Raw genomic sequence first — 20,178 nt, forward strand, 5'->3', positions numbered from 1 at the left:
GAAATGCATGAAAATTCAATATAAAAATTTCTTTGCAGATCAGTCCGTCATTCATAAAGCGGATTAAACATAAAATCAAGGACCTCCTAATACAGATGGAAGAGGGTCTGAAGACTGCAGATCCTCATGACTGTTGTACTTATACAGGTTGGACAGGTAAGATCATTGCATTATCTTTACAGTAACTTTATGTTTTATGGGTTCAAATCAATTCACAAACTTAGTGCACATGGGAAATATTAGAATTGCAGTTGTGTTAATCCTTGCTTCTGTGAAAAAGAATCGATTTTGCCATTCACAATTGTCTCTGGTAGTTTCTAACCATTAATGTTAGTCGGACAGGCGTGAAGTTACCAGTTTCATTCGTCTCCCATTTTTTTTTAAAAAGGGTTGTAACAATTGCAATCTTAGTGCTGTGGTACCACTCCCATATTCATGGGGTATTGAAACATTGTGGCCCCAACTGTGTCTTCCCAGCTTTCCTCAAGAACTGAATTGCATCCCATCAGGACCAGGTGTGCTTGTTAATTTTGAGTGCAAATCTATAATGGGCTTTGTGCAGGGCCTGTTTTAGTCCCCTAACTGAGCACTGCCATCCCATGGAGTTCCTGGACTCCTTATTTGGCGTTTTCCCTGGATATTGCAATTTTCACAGCTCTTTGAAGATCTAAATGAGCCTCAGCAAGTAGATTTCTTTGCATGGTGTATCACGGAGCCCACATGCTAACCATTGGCATAATGCTTGTCGCCACTGTTGGATCCAAAGTAATCAGTCGTGCATAAACGGTAATTTAGAAAAGCACAAAGAGGTTTATTACTAGTTACAGTCAAACCCACCAGCACCACCACTCCTCGGAGGGTTTCCTTCCGTAACCTGCACTTGGGTCGGGGTTTTTATACTAGAGGGGGTACTGCTGTTGAGGGGAAGCCCTGCCCCATTACCAGTTTGTCTTCTCTGGAGGGCATGTGAAACCTGATGGTTCCTATCCCGTGACCTCCACTGGGGTTATAACATCCCCAATTGGCCCCATCATCATTTTAACTGCTTCCACTTTTTATCTATTCATAGAAGATTTTTAAATTCCCCTTATATTACCAGTTATCTTTTCCTCATATAAGCTCTTTGCCTTCCTTGTTTCCTTTTTCAATTCTCTCTGCACTCAGTCTGGACTTTTGTCACAAACCTTTTCTGTAAATCTGATTTATTTTAATCTCTGCCATCCAAGAAATTGTAACTTTCCTCTTTACGGTAATAGGCCTGTAGAATCTCTGCCTTGAAAACTTTCTACATTACGGACCATCTCTCTTGAGCAACCACTGCAGTCAACAGGCTCACATGAAGGCAAACACTGAAGTTTGATTCAGCATGTTTAGTCCTCAAGGACTGCAGCAGTTCAAGAAGGCAACTCAACACCATCTTCTGAAGGGGAGCTAGAGATGGGCAATAAATGCTGGCCTACCTAACCAGTGACGCCCACACCCATAAATGAATTTAAAAAAAAAAAATTCCTTCATCCTTGGTGAATTATTGCTAAACCTTGGGTCATCTCTTAAATCATGTGACATTGTCTGCCTTGGGGGATATTAAAAACGTTATAAAAATGCATCTTGTTGTATTTCTTGCAATTGTGAGCTTGCTGCTAACGAGCAGATTCCTTTACCACCTCCCTATTCAAACTCTCTTCCTATTTTCCATTTTGTATCCATAATGCATTACATCACACTTACATTAATCTACTGTTTCATTTTTCAATGTTCTACTTGATTCATAATTTACTACACTTCCTATATTAGTTATCTCTTTAAATTCTTAATTTCCAAATATTACAAATGTATACACGGGAACTAGGAGCAGAAGTAGTCAATTCAGCCTTCAAGCCTGCTCCGAAATTCAATCAGATAATAGTTGATCTCTTTCTGGTCTCAAATCCACCTCCCGATCTGTTCCCCATATTCCTTAAGCCCATTTTTAAAATCCGAAATGTATCTACCTCCTCCTTTAAACCATTTAATTACTCTGGTTCCATGGCACTATGGGGCAGCGAGTTCCACAGATTCACCACTATCTGTGAGAAGTAGTTCCTCCTCTGTTCTAAATCTACCGCCTCTCAACCTATATCTGTGACCTCTCGTTCTAGATTACCTACAAGGGGGAACATTTGGTCTATGTTTACTTATCAGTCCTGTTCAGTATCGATCAGATCCTCTCTCATCCTTCTAAACTCTAGCAAGTATAAGCCCAAACTGTTTAATTTCTCCTCATACGTCAACCCTTTCATCCCTAGAATCAATCTGGTGATCTCTGAACTACCTCCAATGCCATCACATCCTTCCTCAAATAAGGAGACCAAAACTGGATACACTACTCCAGATGTGGGGTCACCAACACTCTATATAACTACAACAACACTTCTCTACTTTTATTTTCCAGTCCTTTTTCAATAAGCGCAAACATTCCATTTGCCTTTTTTAATTGCATGCTGTACCTTCATACCGATGGCCTCAGGTGCACAGGTGCCGCTGAACAAATGACTGACAGCACGTGCCGCAGGAGGCTCTAGCTCAACAAGGAGATGGTGCGGCACCTGTGCCATATCCTCACGGACATGGCACCACGTAAAGGAGGAGGACACCCACTCCCAGTGCAGTCAAGGTCACTGCAGCCCTGAACACATACAAATCGGGATCATTCCAGGGCTCAACTGGGGACCTGTCTGCCATCTCGCAGGCCACAACCCACGGGTGCATCTGGCAGGTCACACATGCCCTGTATGCACAGGTGGAAGACTACATTGTGTTTGACGTGGACCAAGCCCAGCATGATGCCCAGGCAGCAGGCTTCTCTGCCATCGCTGGGGTGTCCCAGGTCCAGGGGGGGTCATAGATGCCGCGCATGTTGCCTTGCGCTCACTGGGCCTTCTGGGGGTGTCCTATATCAACCGAAAGCAGTTCCACTCCCTCAACATGAAGATAATGCACGTGTGTGCATGCATTCTGGGGAGCGTCTATGACCGCTCCATCTTGGGGCAGTCGGTCATCCCTGCCCTCTTCGAGGAGCACCCTAGGATAGGCGGCTGGCCTTTGGAGGATGAGGGGTACCTGCTGAGGCCCTGGCTCGTGACGCCAGTACGGAGGCCGGCGACTGAAGCGGAGACCCGGTACAACGAGACCCATGCGGCCACCCGGGCTATCACTGAGGAGTGCATCGGACTCCTCCAGAGATGCCCTTCAGTACACTGCCCGGAGGGTCGCAGGCTTTGTTGTGGTCTGCTGTATCCTCCAAAACCTCCCACAGCAGCGGAATGACGTTCTGGAGATTGGTGACGAGGAACATGTGGCCACATCCGAGGGGGATGGGGATGAGGAAGAGGCGCTGGACCAGCAGGCGATGGAGGACGAGGCTGGGGCGAAACCTGAGGCCCAGCCAGAGGCTGTAGAACAGGCGGCAGCGTTGAGGGTCCAGCAAGCCCGGATGGCCAGGGAGGCTCCGTACTGGCCCAATTCACCTAGGACGTGGCCTAGTCCATCTTCTCATCCTTGGCCACCCACCCTCCCAGTGTATGTTTCACATCACTCCAGGGTGCTGGGAATGTGTCTGCACTGTCAGCAGGTCACTGTCGAGGGCAGGGGGGTGATAACCCGCAGAGAGCTGGTTCTCCTCAATCTATGCCATAGTCTAACTCCTGCCTGTCTCCCGAGTGCTTGCTCACACCCATCACCTGCACGTGGTGATGCATAGCAGAAGAAAATGGCGAACTCTTCCTACTGGTTGTGTACAAAGGTGTTTAATGTTCAATATATGACCCCACTCTCCCGATGGTGCAACCCCTATCTACCCTGTTTCCCCCCTTCCCCCTCAGTGATCCTCAATGTGTTTGGTCCTCCGAGCTCGATCACTGCGTTTAGGTCTTCCCAGGATGCACATCTGAGGTGGAGGCAATCAGCTGCTTACCTTGTTCCAAGGCCTTTGATGCCCCTGGCAGCCGTCCTCTGGGGATTCTGGGGCCTGAGGGGCCCCGGCACAATTTGTCGATGGCACATCTGCCCTGTCCCGTGTGCTGACCTGAGATGTGGCCTTGTCAGGGGGGTGGAACTCGGGTGAGCTGGTGGCCACCGTTATCGCCCCATGGGACGGGCCTTGGTTGACACTCCGCGCTCCCTCCTCCCAGTCGGTGCCCATGGAGCCCTGGGGGCTGCCTTGGTATGGAGGGGCAACTGGTGCGAGCCCTGGCTGTCCCTCCAACATCTGACTCTGGCGGCTCCCTGACCATTGTGTCGACGCCCTTGGCGGTGCTCCTCAGTGACTGGGACACATCCGTCAGTGACCGGGCCACGCTCTGCAGTGCCTCTGCAATGTCCCATCTGCGACTGGGACAAGCTCCGTTGCCCATCGGCCATTCCAATCCGAGAGTGGGAGATGTCCCGCAGAATCTCATCAAGGTCGACCTGGTACTGGGTGACATCACACCCAGCAAGGCCGACATATTGCCGAGACCCTCAACCATGGCTGTCACTGACTGCGCAATACCTTGGACACCTTCACTAATGATGCCAAAGCCGTGCACCTGACTCTCCATTGCAGTTGCCACCCTAGCAGTGTCTGCCTCGGTGCCATTCATTGCTGGCGCCATCTCCTGCGTCCTTGGCCTCTGGGGCTCCTCCAAGCTGCTATACATCTGCTGGAGTGACGCTGACATCTCCTTCTGAATGTCCCGACCATCCCTAACGTATCCCTCGGCTCTGGGTAAACCTGTTCCAGAGGCTCCGCATCAGTCTGGGACCCGCTGGGATCCAGCAGACCTCTGACTGCTGTCTTGCCTGGGGGATCTTGCCTCCACCAGCTGTACGTCATCAACAATGTGTTGCTCACCTGATTGTGCCTCAGAAGTCTGACCACTAAAATGTCCCACCGAGACGTGTGTATCTGCGCTGGCAGAGGGTGGGGATGACAGTGGTGCCGCGACTATAGCAGTTGTATCCTCTGCGTTCTCCTTGGGGTCAGGAGAGGGTGGCGCCTGGGATGGGCCAGTGCCATTGGCTGGAGGACCTCTGGGAGTATGGACATGTGATCAGTGGGAGGGATGGGTCAGGCAGCAAGGCATCAGTACTCACGTTTGACAGGTCCTGCGGGTGGTGCCTGGTGGTTTTTCACCTCTGCGGCCTCCACGTAGGTGACTGCCCAGTCCTCGGCCACCCCGGTCAACTTCAGTCTGCAACTTTGGGTGGTGCTGCTGACCACCAGCCGAGCAGGATTAGCGGGCGAGCGATTGGGGGGGCAAACGCACGGGCATCGGCCCTTCTCCCCATGAATGGATCTGGCTGTTCAGAGACTACAAAGACTGCCACTCTCTGGCATGGCTCCATCCTCATCCCCACCACCTTAGACATTGCCTCAAAGTAGGCTGCCCAAAACCCAGCAAGTCTGGGGCAAGACCAGAACATGTGGGCGTGGCTGTCCAAGCCTCCTTGGCACTGTTCGCATTGTCCTCCACCTCCAGGAAAACCTGCTCATTCGGATTCTGGTAAGTGGGCTCTGTGTATCAATTTTAGCTGCATTAGGCTTAGCCTTGCACATGTGGAGATGGAGTTGACCCTGTGCAGTGCTTCACCCCAGAATCCCCACCCTATTTCAAGCCCCAAGTCCTCCTCTCACTTCTCTCTCGTCTCATCCAGTTGGTAGTCACCCATACAAGTCACCACAGTTCCTCTTCCCTTGGATGTCCACATCAAGTGGGTCCTCTAGCAGTGATTGTTGTGATGATCGCAAATATGTCCTTGTTTCGCTTTTTTGGAAGTTTTTGATTTGAAAGTACCTTGGTTCATTTCCCTCTCCTCCTCCTCCTCCTCCTGAACATTTATCAGTTGCAGCAAAGGCAAATGAGCCTATTTAGCTAGATATTCTAGATGTTAAATGTTAATATGATGCATGGAAATAAAACAGAAAATCCTAGAAGAGAGCAATAGGCCTACTTGCATTCATTAAAAATAAGCTTTTGTCTGGGTGTAAAAATGAAATTATTAGGTTTCCTCTATATTTGCTCCAGACCTGGAGATTAAAAAGTCTGTTGCTAATTTTGAAAGAGACTCAATAGATTGATGTGTCTATTTGAGACATTTTACATGGTTTTGTATTTGATACAGTAAGAAGTCTCACAACACCAGTTAGTTTATTTGAAATCACAAGCTTTCAGAGTGCTGCTTCATCATGTTCAGCACTGGCATCTCCACATAGTATTTGATAGGTTGGGAAATCAGTGTTATTTTTAAATTGGATGTGGAGATGCCGGCGTTGGACTGGGGTGAGCACAATAAGAAGTCTTGCAACACCAGGTTAAAGTCCAACGTGTTTGTTTGAAACACTAGCTTTCGGAGTACTGCTCCTTCCTTGGGTGAATTCACTTGAGGAAGGAGCACTGCTCCGAAAGCTAGTGTTTGAAACAAACATGTTGGACTTTAACCTGGTGTTTTAAATTGGAGATATTGAATTGACCAGGAGTGGGGGTGTCAATTACAAGGGGTCACGATTTCAAGGTGAGAGGGGAAAAGTTTAAGGGAGATGTGCGTGGAAAGTTTTTTTACGCAGAGGGTGGTGGGTGCCTGGAATGCTTTGCCAGCGGAGGTGGTAGAGGCGGGTACAATAGCATCATTTAAGATGCATCTGGACAGATATATGAACTGGTGGGGAACAGAGAGAAGTAGACCTTGGAAAATAGGCAACAGGTTTAGATAAAGGATCTGGATCGGCGCAGGCTGGGAGGGCCGAAGGGTCTGTTCCTGTGCTGTAATTTTCTTTGTTGTTTGTTCTTTGACCACAAAAGGTAACATACTTTTTTTTGTCTAGGGATTGCCCTTCTTTATCTGCAGTGTTTCCGTGTAACACAGGAGACAGCACATATCCAGCGATCTTTGTATTATGTGAAGAGGACTCTACGTAATCTGAATGGTCGAAGAGTCACATTTCTGTGTGGTGATGCAGGACCCTTAGCCGTTGGTGCTGTTGTACACCACAAGTTGAAGAATGAAATTGAATCACAGGAATGTGTCACAAAGTAAGGATATAGATGCTAATCTTTGGCAAGTTTACCATTTAACTTATTTCGAAAATAGTCCAGTTATCTGATATTTTAAAAAGTTTGCCATTTCAGTAGGTTAATGTAACTCATTCTTCAATGTAATTTTCAGTTGCGCTTTAAAATGCATTTATAGACAATGCCACACTAGATAGTTTAGCGCTATTGAGTAACAATATTTATCACGGAGGATGTAAACATGAATATTCTATTTTGTTAAAGATACTTTAAACTTGGCTGAACAGTAGTTTGAACTTTTCTTTTAAATGACACGTTGTACTTTTTAACTAATCCTGATTGAAGTTTTAAATCCACATTGGTGGTGGCAGCCTTCCATCTTGTGATATGATGGCTTGGGTTGTGGTGCTCAACTCTGTGTTAAACATTGCCTGGTGTGTCTCAAGAGAGCCATTCTGTCCTGGCAGTCTGCCACATTTTCTGCAGAGGAAAACAGATGCACAATTTGCTGACCTTTGTTTTCTCTAGGACCTCTTCTGGCCAGCTGAGCTCTTCATTTCTTCCAATTCCGTTCCAAACAGTCAGCCTCTGGAAGGGAGGCAATGGTCTAGTGGTCTTGTCGTTGGTCTACCAATCCAGATATCCTGGGTAATGTTCTAGGGACCAGGGTTCAAATCCCATCACGGAATTGTTGAGATTTGAACTCAATAAAAATCTGGAATTAAAAGTCTAATGATGATCATGGAGCCATTATTGTTGTAAAAAATCCCACCTGCTTCACTAATGTGATGCACTCCCTAATTAACAGTGCCACTCTCCCTCCTCTTTTACCTCCCTCCATATTCGTCTTAAAACATCTAAACCCTGGAACATCTAACAACCATTCCTGTCCCTGTGAAATCCATGTCTCTGTAATGGCCACAGTATCGTAGTTCCAAGTACTGATCCATGGCTCTAAGTTCATCTCCCTTATTCCTGACACTCCATTGCATTGAAACAGACACATTTTAACCCATCCCACTGAGTGCAACTTTACCCTATCAACTGTCTATCCTTCCTCACAGGATCCTCCTGCTGCATACTATTTCTGCCTGTTCAAAGGCTGCCCGATCCTCTAGTTCCCACCCCCCTGCCAAACTAGTTTAAACCCTCCCGCCCAGGATATTGGTGACCCTCCAGTTTAGGTGCAACCCGTCCTTCATGTACAGGTCCCACCTTCCCCAGAAGATATCCCAATGATCTACATATCTGAAGCCTTCCATCCTGCAGTAGCCACGTGTTCAGGTGCACTCGCTCTCTGTTCCTTGCCTCACTTGCACGTGGCACTGTTAGCAATCCTGAGATTACAATTCTGCTCATGCTGCTCTTTAGATTCCAACCTAAATCCCTAAAATCACTTTTTAGACCCTCATCCCTTTTCTTAGCTATGTCGTTGGTGCCTATGTGCACCACGACTTCTGGTTGCTTCCCCTCCCCCTTAAGAATCCTGTAGACCTGATCCGAGCCATCCCTAATTCTGGCACCCAGGAGGCAACATAACTTCCGGGAGTCTCGTTCGCAACCACAGAATCTCCTATCCGTTCCCTTAACCATTGAGTCTCCTATCACTATCGCTTTTCTATTCTCCCCCCTTCTGAGCCACAGAGCCAGGCTCAGTGCCAGAGACCTGGCCGCTATGGCCTTCCCCCGGTAGGTCCCTCCCGTCCCCAACAGCACCCAAAATGGTATACTTGTTTTGAAGGGGAAGGGCCAAGGGGGATCCCTGCACTGTCTGCCCGTTCCCTTTCCTTCCCCTGACAGTAACCCAGCTACTCTTGTCCTGAACCTTGGATGTGGCTACCTCCTTGTAACTCTTCTCTATCACCCCCAAACCAGCCAGCGATGCCCTCTGTTGAACAAATTTTTAAAAAGTTACAACCGTCACGACTGTCTCCTAATTGTTAGTGTCAACCATCTCGTATCTCACTTGCATACCTCTGAGAAGAGGTATAGATGCTCAGGACGTTGGGAGCATGTCACCATATAGAAGGCCTTTGGGTATACAGCCATCATCCATCAATTGAATGTGGCCAAACTAGCACAAATGTTGGCTTAGTAATGATGTATGCAGATGCTGAGGATACATCTGAGACAGCAAGGTGGAAACCGTTAATGTTACAAATGCTGTGACAATTGAGTGCATGAGAAGAGCAGCTGATATTACTTGGGGGAAAGTTAGAACACGCACAAGAACCAGTTTTCATCTCTGTGGGAGGAAACTGTGTGGAAGGAAAAAGGAGTCTAACTTCTGTTATACGGAATTCTGTGATTTAAAGTTATGTTGAAGACAGACTGGCTCCAGCTTCTTTCTTCCTTTGCCAGATAGATGATTACTGAACTAACAAACTCTTAACTAGCATATGTTGTCCAAGTCTCACCACTGTTGAAGAGTACACTGAGGAAGCAGGCTAGGTAGTGTCAGTTTGCTGTTCCACACTCTCTCTCTCTCTCTCTGTGCTTGGACATAACAGCTGAAGTTTTACAATGTACTGTTGATTTCGGCATCAGGTGACAGATTACTGGTGATTGTGAAGCTTAAATATATGAAGCGATCAACAACCTCCAGATGGATGACAGCATTGCAAAAGCCTTGACTATGCAACAGCCTTGACCATGAAATTTGTCTTCCTGATGATGGTCAAACCAAACTCTTCACAGGTGTGCGAGTGTCTGTCCATTTGTCACTGAACATGTGTCTGTGGCGTCATCATCATAGAGTAATTCTCTGCTGAGGACCTGGTCTTTTGTCTTGGATCCTTTGTCTTGGATCTCGAGTAACTAGGATGAATAGCTTTCCATTAGTTCTGTATGTCGACACCCTCTGTAGATGACCTGAAGGCTTATAACAGCAGCAAGGAGAGGAAAATGCTTAAGAGAGTCAGTACCAGAACACAACCCTGTTTGACTCCACTGTGGATCTCAAAGGGTTCTGATGCTGCCCTGCCATAACTGTCTTACCCATCATGTCGTCGTAGGAGATCACATTGAGCATCTTTGGCAAGTAGCCAATTTCCTCCAGCAGCTTAAATAGACCGTCTCTGCTCATGGCCAAACGCCTTGAAGTGATTGATGAAGGCATTATATAGTGTTTCCTTTGTTCACGGCATTTCTCTTAGTTGCTGGATGGACTAAGAAAATCATTCATGTTGTAGATCTTCCATTTCTGAAACACACTGGGATTTTAGGTAGATGTGTTCAGCTTGATGAGGGTAACATCATGGGAAAATACCAGTGATGTTCAGCAGGGTGATGTCTCAATAGTTGGTTCAGTCATTGTTGTTGCCTTTGTTCTTGTACGAGGTCGCAATCATTGCATCAAATATATCCTGGGGCACTGCCCCCTCCCTCCAGTAAAGATTAAGAAGTTTGTGTAGGAATGCTAGTTCCCCATGCTGATGAGTTCAGGTGATATAACATTAGTATCCAAAATTTTGCTCATGGCAAGCGAGAGCTTTACTGAGCTCCTCCATCATGGCGAGATATCCAGCTCTGCCATGACGGGCGTGATTTCTGGTGTCAATTTTCTTTGGTCACTGTGTTCTCCCTGGAGCACAACCCAAGGTAGTGTTTCACCCATTTATCCAAATTTTTATTGCAGTTGCTGATGGTCTCCCCTGCCTTTGTTTTCGATGGAGCCGTTTTCTTTGTTGATGGGTCTGTTGTCTTTTTGGTCCCTTCATTCACGTCTCTAGCATTTCCTATGTTGAAGAAAATCTGGATATTCTGGGAAAGTTGTAACCAGCAGTCATTGGCGCACAGCCTGATGGTCTATTAACCTTTACTTCAAGGAGCTCTTGGAGCATTCAGAGTCTTCACGCTCCGATCTCTCGTAATTAACGAGAGTGGACCATTTGACCTCATGGCCCATGCCCATTCTTGCGTTGAAATCCCTCAATAGTCAAAGACGTTCTGATTTAGGAATTCTGCTGAGAGTCTGGGTACTCTAACTTATGTAAAATTACCACTGGTGTAGAGTATTTTTCTGTCGAGGCTGATTTTATTTTATCGTAACCCTTCAGGCACTTCAAATGCATGTGATTACTCTTTCTTGATCATTATTTTCCTTGCACCTATTAGATTGCTACAACTGCAGAGAACTGTTGTTTGTTTGGATTCTGATATCCCAGATGAGCTACTATATGGCCGAGCTGGATATCTATATGCTTTACTATATGTGAATACAGAGATTGGGCAAGATACTGTTCCTTTTTCTGTTATACAGGAGGTAAGAAAACTACTTTTGTTTTATGGGTTTCATTTTTAAATTCATCAACTGCAACTTTATTTTTGCACATGTTTACATTTCTTACACGTTTCAGTTTTTCTCAGTTCATAATGTTCAGGTTCAAGCGTCACTTAGGCACTTGAGCATAAACTTAAGCTGTCATTTAAGTGATATACTAATGTAGTGCTGCATTGTTGGAAAGGCATATATTTTAGGTGAGATGTGATCTTGTTTGCTTGTTAAGTTGTATGCTAAAGATCTTGCCGCACTATTTGAAGAGAAGCAGAGTTCCTCCAGGGTTCTGGCCAACATGTTTCCTCAATGCATTCCTCCAAGACTACATTGACTGCTTGAATTGCTCTTTGTGAGCTCTTGATAATGCAATGTTGGCTGTTGTGTTTTCTTTTGTAACAGTACCTACAAAGCTAATCCACTCCCTGGGAATCTTATAAAGATGTTGCAGTAAATTATTTTCCTGTTAAAATACATTTTAATGGAAGAAAATTGTTGTAGTCGCCCGACGGCTCTGCTTCCTTGCGGACAGACCAGAATGAAGGCATGTCACCCCCATTTGTAGTTGGGCACAGTAGTGCCATCATGTTTATATTAAAGCTGTGTTTGATACTGGACTTCTGGGACAATGCTGCAATGTTAGTACAACATTGTCACTTGATATTAATGTGTTGAGAAAGCTGCTAGAAAGTCACCTTTTTGTGAAAAAAGATCCTAACTATGAACTGATTCTCTCCTGTGCTCTGCAAATAATTCATTGATGAGGACGATGATTTTAACCTTGCATGCTTTTCAGTCCTTAATTTATTGTAAGATACTTGTGCACGAGAAAGACCATTTGCTCATAATAATTGTCTTGTGGTTTCTGTTTTCCAAATTATCCTTTTCCACTTTCTTAACTAGCATAAAATTTATTAAGATTACTTTCAAGCATCTCCTCCTTTCTAGACTCTTCAGCCTTTCTTCATAAATTGATCCTTTGATCTGTTATTAGAACATAGAACAGTACAACACAGAACAGGCCCTTCGGCCCTCGATGTTGTGCCAAGCAATGATCACCCCACTCAAACCCACGTATCCACCCTATACCCGTAACCCAACAACACCCCCTTTAACCTTACTTATTAGGACACTACGGGCAATTTAGCATGGCCAATCCACCTAACCCGCACATCTTTGGACTGTGGGAGGAAACCGGAGCACCCGGAGGAAACCCACACACACACTGGGAGGACGTGCAGACTCCGCACAGACAGTGACCCAGCCGGGAACCGAACCTGGGACCCTGGAGCTGTGAAGCATTTATGCTAACCACCATGCTACCGTGCTGCCCCAGGCGTATTATGACGTCTTTGTGCACTTAAATATCCATTTCTGAATCGCAGCTGGTATTGAATACAGTACTCCCAAGATGTGACCTTATCAGAGCATTGTAGCCTGTTTTGTCTATGTAACTCCAAGGTTATATTGAAGTTATTAATTGCTACCCTGCATTGTTTCTACATGTTTAATATCAAGTTTACAAAGTCTCTATCTCACTTCATGGATTATGTCTCAAAATTTAAATATACTCCATCTGTCTACATCTTCTTTTCTTACTGCTCCTCTGGTTTGAAGCTATCTGAAAATTGTTTATAAATGCCATGAGTTTCTGAATCTAAGTCATTGATGTACATTAAGTGATTTCTTGTATGTAATAAACATTGTGATTGATATAATTACAGTTTCCTAGGCTTTTGTCAACCATTGGTTTATAGGAATAGATGACTGAAGCATCTGATGCTTATATTTTTTATTTTTTAAATTCAAATGAATGTTTTAGTTGATGTGGTGCATTACAAAATGATTTATTATGACAATAGTGTCCGACACTCATTTTTGCACTGGTTTAGACTTTTTTTACCACACGTTTTTTTTTCTATTTTCCACCTTCCATTCCCCTTCTTTTCTCTCTTTTTCCCCCCCCCCCAAAAACCTACTTTTGGCATCAGGTGGTTAATGCCATAATCCAATCTGGCAAAAATCTTTCCAAGGAAGAACGCAAAGCTGAACGCTGTCCTCTTCTCTACCAATGGCACAAAAAACAATATGTTGGAGCCGCCCATGGTTTAGCAGGAATCTACTATATGCTAATGCAGGTTGGTTTCCAGTGTAAATTTTGGATTGATTTCATTTACCCCCAAAAACCTAAGTGGATGAACACTAATACCTTGTAGCATTTATGCCTTATTTATCTTCATAGAATTCAATAATCCAATGGACAAGTGCACAATAATAATTGATTGAGAGTGCAAATGATGTATTGTTAAGAGAAATTGAAAAAAGTACATAACATTGTGGCCAGCTGCCTGAATGCATGGAAAGTCAAAGCAGCCCTATCTTCATGATGCAGCAAATATATTGGTTTGGATTTGGTAGTACAAATAATGATGGGCAATCGATTCCCAGCTTGGGTCGCTGTCTGTGCGGAGTCTGCACGTTCTCCCCGTGTCTGTGTGGTTTTGTCCAAGTTCTTTGGTTTCCTCCCACAAGTCCCGAAAGGTGAATTGGACATTCTGAATTCTCCCTCCGTGTACCCGAACAGGCGCCATAGTGTAGCGACTAGGAAGTCTACTTGTGACACCAATAAAGATTATTATTTATTTATTATTTATTTATTTATTTATTATTTATTATTACAGTAAACATGGAAGTCTGGGAGTTGCTATCTGAATTGTCCTGCTTCCCCACAAGCTTCATAGATATACATAGATACATAAAAGATAGTAGCAGGAGAGGCCTTTTGGGTCTTTCAAGCCTGCTCCGCCATTCATCACGATCATAGCTGATCATCCAACTCGATAGCCTAATTCTGCTTTCTCCCCATAGCCTTTGATCCCATTCTCCCCAAGTGCTGTATCCAACCACCTCTTGAATATATACAAAAGTTTCAGCATCAAATACGTCCTGTGGTAATGAATTCCACAGCCTCACCACTCTTTGTGTGAAGAAATGTCTCCTTATCTCTGTCCGAAATGGTTTACCCTGAATCCTCAGGCTGTGAACCCTGGTTCTGGACACACCCATCATTGGTAACATCTTCCCTGCATCTACCCCGTCTACTCCTGTTAGAATTTTATAAGTCTCTATGAGATCCGCCCTCATTATTCTTCTGAACTCTAGGGAGAACAATCCCAACCTAGTCAATCTCTCCTCATATGACAGTCCCGCCATCCCTGGAATCAGTCTGGTAAACGTTCGCTGCATTCCCTCGAGAGCAAGAACATCCTTCCTCAGAGAAGGAGACCAAATCTGCACACGATACTCCAGGTGTGGCCTCACCAAGGCCCTGTACAATTGCAGCAACACATCCCTGCTTCTATACTTGAAACCTCTTGCAATGAAGGCCAACGTACCATTTAGACTTCTTTACTGCCTGCCGCACCTGCATGCTTACCTTCAGCGAATGGTGCACAAGGACACCCAGGTCCCACTGCACACTCCCCTCTCTCAATTTACAACCATTCAGGTAGTAATCTGACTTCCTGTTTTTGCTTCCAAAATGAATAACCTCACACTTATCTAAATTATACTGCATCTGCCATTAGTTTGCCCACTTCCCCAATCTGTCCAGATCTTGCTGTAGGATCCCTGCATCCTCGTCACAACTCACCCTCCCACCTAATTTGGTATCATCTGCAAACTTTGCAATGTCATATTTTGTTTCCTCATCCAAATCATTACTATATATTGTGAATAGCTGTGGTCCCAGCACTGTTCCCTGTGGTACCCCACTGGTTACTGCCCGCCCATTTGAAAATGACCCATGAATCCCTACTCTTTGTTTCCTCTCTGCCAAACAGTTTTCTATCCACCTCAATACATTTCCCCAATCCCATGCGCTTTAATTTTGCACAATAATCTCGTATACGGGACTTTGTCAAACACCTTCTGAAAGTCCAAATATACCATATCGACTGGCTCCCCCTTGTTGACTGTACTGGTGACCTCTGCAAAGAATTCCAACAGATCTGTCAAGCATGATTTTCCCTTCGTAAATCCATGCTGATTCTGACTGATCCTGAAGCTGCTTTCTAAATGTTCTTGAAAATGGATTCAAGCATTTTCCCCTCTACCAATGTTTGTTTGGCTTACTGGTCTACAATTCCTTGCTTTCTCTCTACCTTCCTTTTTGAATATCCGAGTGACGTGAGCTACCCTCCAATCTGCAGGGACAGTTCCAGAGTCTATAGAATCCTGGAACATGACCACCAATGCATCCATTTAATATTTAATTCACTCTTTAACAGACAGTAGCTTGCTGAGGGTCAGTATTCAAAGGGTGTGAAGTTATGGTATTTACCTCCCCACCAAGTATGCACTAAACTTCCAGAAAAGTTTGGGTTTTATCCAATCCAATCTAGTGTAAGTGATTTTTTTTTTTAACGCTGTTACAAGTCTTAATTACTGCCAAACAGTCTCTCTAGTATTGAAAACTTATTCTTGAAAGTGTGGCGTCTCAGATAATGAAATTTTAAGTACGATTGGAAATTTACAGTTGTGTCTTTCATTTCCTTTCTGTCAGTCCCAATTTTCTTTCCTCCTTTTTTTCACTTTCTATGCATGATTTTACTTTTAGTCAAATATTCTAACTTGCACTTCCTGGTTTGTCCCCTGTTTGCCTCAGTAGGATTCTTCAATCTGATTGGTAAAGAAAACACATTGTTGGTTGCCCTTCTCTCACAGGTCCCAGATCACCTGTAGAGGGTGACAAGCTATTTTGATTTTCTATAATTGAATACCACTTTGCAAAAACCCACAGACTTTCTGTGGGCAAGTGTAACAAACAGTGCCATTTGTTTGCCACTGGCCATAAAATTCGGGTCAATCTACCTTCTAATCATTGAGGCACTTAACTTCAATCAAAACAACATAACCTATTCAGTCAATATGGTGTCATTTATTTTAATCCTTTAAGCATAATTGAATATAGAGGAACAAAGAATTGATTCACCTAAGAAGTAAATATTACAAGTCTACTAAGACTCAGTAGTTATGACTTATTCTTTGTTTACACTGTAGAAATTTCAAAATTCCAAATGTCGGAAATATTCAGCCGGTCCATCAATAACTGTTAAAGTGACATGTAGCTTAATATTTTGGTGTCAGGCCTATAACGAAACTCGATGGTTAATTTATTTTATTTTGTCATGCTTTTCTCTTTTCAAATTTACACATTGAGGACTTATTTCTGTAGTTAAATTAGAAAATGTTGCAAAATCAGATTGACCAGCACTTGTGGCAAGAGCAGTATTCTGCACCTGAAATATTAACCCATCTATAATCTCCATAGATGTGGACTGATCTGTTTACTGTTTCCACAGCATTTGAATTTTTGGAATTTGTCTTTATTATCTAAACAAAGTTAATTGTCATCTCTATTGAAAGCATTGGGCATTACACTTGGCTTCACATATTAACTTGAAATCCATCTCATCATGCTTGTGCTGACTCTTTGCTAGGGCATTCCAAAGCTGATTCCACTGCCCTGCATTTCCCTAAAGCCCTCTATCTTGCTGAATTTCATTTTCTCACCACCACCTCTTAAACAAGCTTTCTGGATGCATGCTGCACACTTGCTCCTTAGTATTATGAATGTGTAGTATTATGAATGTGTAGCTAGTTTAATCTAATTTCTTTAGTGCTCTAAAATTGAGTGGCATTTACTTGATTTTTAAAAACATATTCCTGTTTCAGCCAGGCTCAAAGCTGGATCAAGAGACTTTGATGGAACTCGTAAAACCCAGTGTAGACTATGTGCGACATAAAAAGTTCAGGTCTGGAAATTACCCTTCATCGTTGAGCAATGAAACTGACAGACTGGTCCATTGGTGCCATGGTGCTCCTGGTGTTATACACATGTTGATACAGTCATATAAGGTTAGTATTTGATAGTTGAATGGAAAGTTTACTTTTTAAAAATTTTTATTTGTTACCCAAAGACACCTTTGCACCATAACTATATATTTTTTCCCTCATGGCTCACATACATTAACATAAGAAGAAGCTGATTACATTTGCTTTCTAGAGCAAGCTAAACATTCATTGAATGTTATTTGGGAGTCATAATAGAATTTACAGTGCAGAAGGAGGCCACTTGGCCCATCGAGTCTGCACCAGCCCTTACAAAGAGCACCCCACTCAATCCCACGTATCCACCCTATCCCAGTAACCCCCACTTAACCTTTTTTGGACACTAAGGGCAATTTAGCATAGCTAATCCACCTAACCCGAACATCTTTGGACTATGGGAGGAAACCGGAGCACCCGGAGGAAACCCACACAGACATGGGGAGAACATGCAGACTCTGCACAGACAGTGACCCAAGCCGGGAATCGAACTTGGGACCCTGGAGCTGTGAAGCAATGGTGCTAACCACTATGCTACTGTGCTGCCCACATAGATTAGCCTATGTAGAGTCCCATAGATTAGCGCAATATTATTTGCAATTTGATGTAACTCAAATTGTTCCCCATCCATCCTCTAAAGGAGATGGCTGAACTATCCTGACCACACACAATTATGCTGTTTTTGTAGGTGTTCTGTATTGGAGTATGCACTTTCTTTAGCTCCCAGTATTACACATTTCTTCAGCCAGTGTTGTACAATGCAGAAGGTAGAGAATTGATTCGTGGTGAGCATTTATTTGTAACTGATGTCTGGTGCCTTCACCCACAGATTTTCTGCAGTCTCGGGAACAGTAATATTCTGATGAATATGGTGTCTAGCATCATTCTAAATGCAGTACAAGATGTGAAAATTCGGGTTAATATAAAGTGCAAGCCTTCAAAAGCAAAGTGTTATTGAAAATATCCTGAGGGCATGCATTGCATGACGAGTGAAAACAGAAATGGGTCCTTCCAACAGAAACCTAAAGTACGAAGCTGCTTTCAAGCTTTGCAAAGTTCTCAAATGTGCTGGAGTGAGGGAATTCAGTATAACTGAAACGTGATGCAAGAAGGAAGAAAAAGGATTCCTCCCATGAAGATGCCCAAGACCAAATTTGCCATTGGGTCAGGGACCAACCACTAGACTAATCTTGAAAAGCATGTATCAGAATCATGAAAATTGTCGGAATCATTACATTATCAACAGAAATGCAATGCGTAAATATGGACTCAAGTGAACTAGATCAAACCCTAGTCAAGCAAAGGTAGCTGGTGTAGCCGCTTTATGGATCAAAACGTTCTAGTGTTGTGACAGAAGACGAAAATTGTTCAGAGACCCACCAAGGAACTGCAATGCCAAAGTTACCAATTTCCAATGGTTCATCAGACAGTGGCAAAAAACACAAGTACCTATAATGCTTCATTGGCAACATGGACAAGGAGGAGCCCATGAATTCAGATATGCCTAGCAGCAAAAATGTACAGTGGAAAGGTTTAAAAACAGTTCCAGTGACAATAGCAGGACATCCGAAGACGCGATGCATAGTGGTAAAAGCCTCCATGGCCAACTGAACAAAAGTAAAGCCTTTGCTAATTTTCAAACTTGGAGACATGCTAAAACACCAAGTTCCCTGCAGGGGTTTTTGGGCATGTGCATAACAACAGTGCATAACAACATTTGGATGGCCGCAGTTATGGATCGATAATATGGCCTAGCGGCCTACGTAAAAAACCAGTGCAACTTATGATTGTGGAACATGTTCAGATTCCATTCAACCGATGAGATCAAGAGATGCATGCAAAGAAATAACATCCATGTTGCTGTTACACCAGGAGGTCTAACGTCCATGGTTCAAACTGTGGATGAAGCGTCAACAAGCCATTCAAGATTCATATCATGCCAAATGGAATGGTTGTTGGAGAAAAATCCTTCACAAAAGACTGGAAATATGCATGTTGGTCTCCTTCATGTTTGTGGTTTTGTTATCAAATCATGGGATGCCATTAGTGCCAGAAAGTGTAATTGGATCATTCAAAAATACAGAATATCCAATTCAGTGTATGCAGAGGAAGATAATTTGTTTTGGAGGAATGATTGAAAGTGAAAGCATTAAATCTGATCGATCCACAGTGGGAGCCTCATGATGACGGTATAACCTTCTTGTGACAATAAGCGATTATTATTATGATGATGTAATAGCCAAAGTGATTCAGAGTAAATTCGATGAACTCTTTGTATCGAATGCCAAAGACCATGAAATTGACTCTTAAAGTGCTTTGATTCTGGTTTATGGTATATTTGTACAATTAATTAATGCAATGTATTGTGCCACATTAATTTAATTCCTGATTTTTCTTTTCCACATTGCAAAATGGTGATTATCCATACCAGTGGTTAACATTGTGTACTTGGTGTAAAAGTTGACTCCTGTTTTTGGAAGGACTTTTGAAGGCTTCAAAGGTCATGCTGCCATCTACAACATTTGTCGATGAGAGAGATTTTTTTTTAAAAGTTTAAACTGTTTCACTTCTTTTTGTAAACAGAATTTTAAGGAAGAAAAGTACTTGAAGGATGCAGTGGAGTGTAGTGATGTTATCTGGCAGCGAGGGCTGCTGCGGAAGGGTTATGGAATCTGCCATGGAACTTCAGGAAATGGGTATTCTTTCCTCTCTCTATACAAGTTAACTGGGGACAAAAAGTATCTCTACAGAGCCTGTAAGGTAAGATGAGAAATTCATATTATCCTTAATAACATTAGATTCTTCATTAATGAATGTGACATTAACTTGGAATACTTTTCAAGGCATTTATCTCTCTGCCTCTCCACCTCAGTCTGTACAGGAATTGAACCCATGTTGTTGGTGTTATTCTGAACCACACTCTAGCTATCTAGCCAACTAAGATAACCAGCCCTTGCAAGGCAATTCATAGATTGGAATTCCTAC

The 20,178-nt window shown here is 43.6% G+C and overlaps 1 protein-coding gene across 1 annotated transcript in view; it reads left to right on the top strand.

Moving 5' to 3' along the window:
* The window catches only part of lancl2 (LanC lantibiotic synthetase component C-like 2 (bacterial)), a 68,819-nt gene that overhangs the window by 13,047 nt on the left and 35,594 nt on the right, over window positions 1-20,178 (top strand). The window contains exons 2-7 of the mRNA XM_038797794.1: window positions 39-156; window positions 6,842-7,049; window positions 11,145-11,292; window positions 13,296-13,442; window positions 17,041-17,223; window positions 19,777-19,953. Of these exons, the coding sequence (XP_038653722.1) occupies window positions 39-156; window positions 6,842-7,049; window positions 11,145-11,292; window positions 13,296-13,442; window positions 17,041-17,223; window positions 19,777-19,953 (981 nt within the window). The remainder of the gene's footprint in view (window positions 1-38; window positions 157-6,841; window positions 7,050-11,144; window positions 11,293-13,295; window positions 13,443-17,040; window positions 17,224-19,776; window positions 19,954-20,178) is intronic.

The sequence above is a fragment of the Scyliorhinus canicula genome, chromosome 5, assembly GCF_902713615.1.
Source record: "Scyliorhinus canicula chromosome 5, sScyCan1.1, whole genome shotgun sequence".
Classification (NCBI taxonomy): Eukaryota; Metazoa; Chordata; class Chondrichthyes; order Carcharhiniformes; family Scyliorhinidae; genus Scyliorhinus; species Scyliorhinus canicula.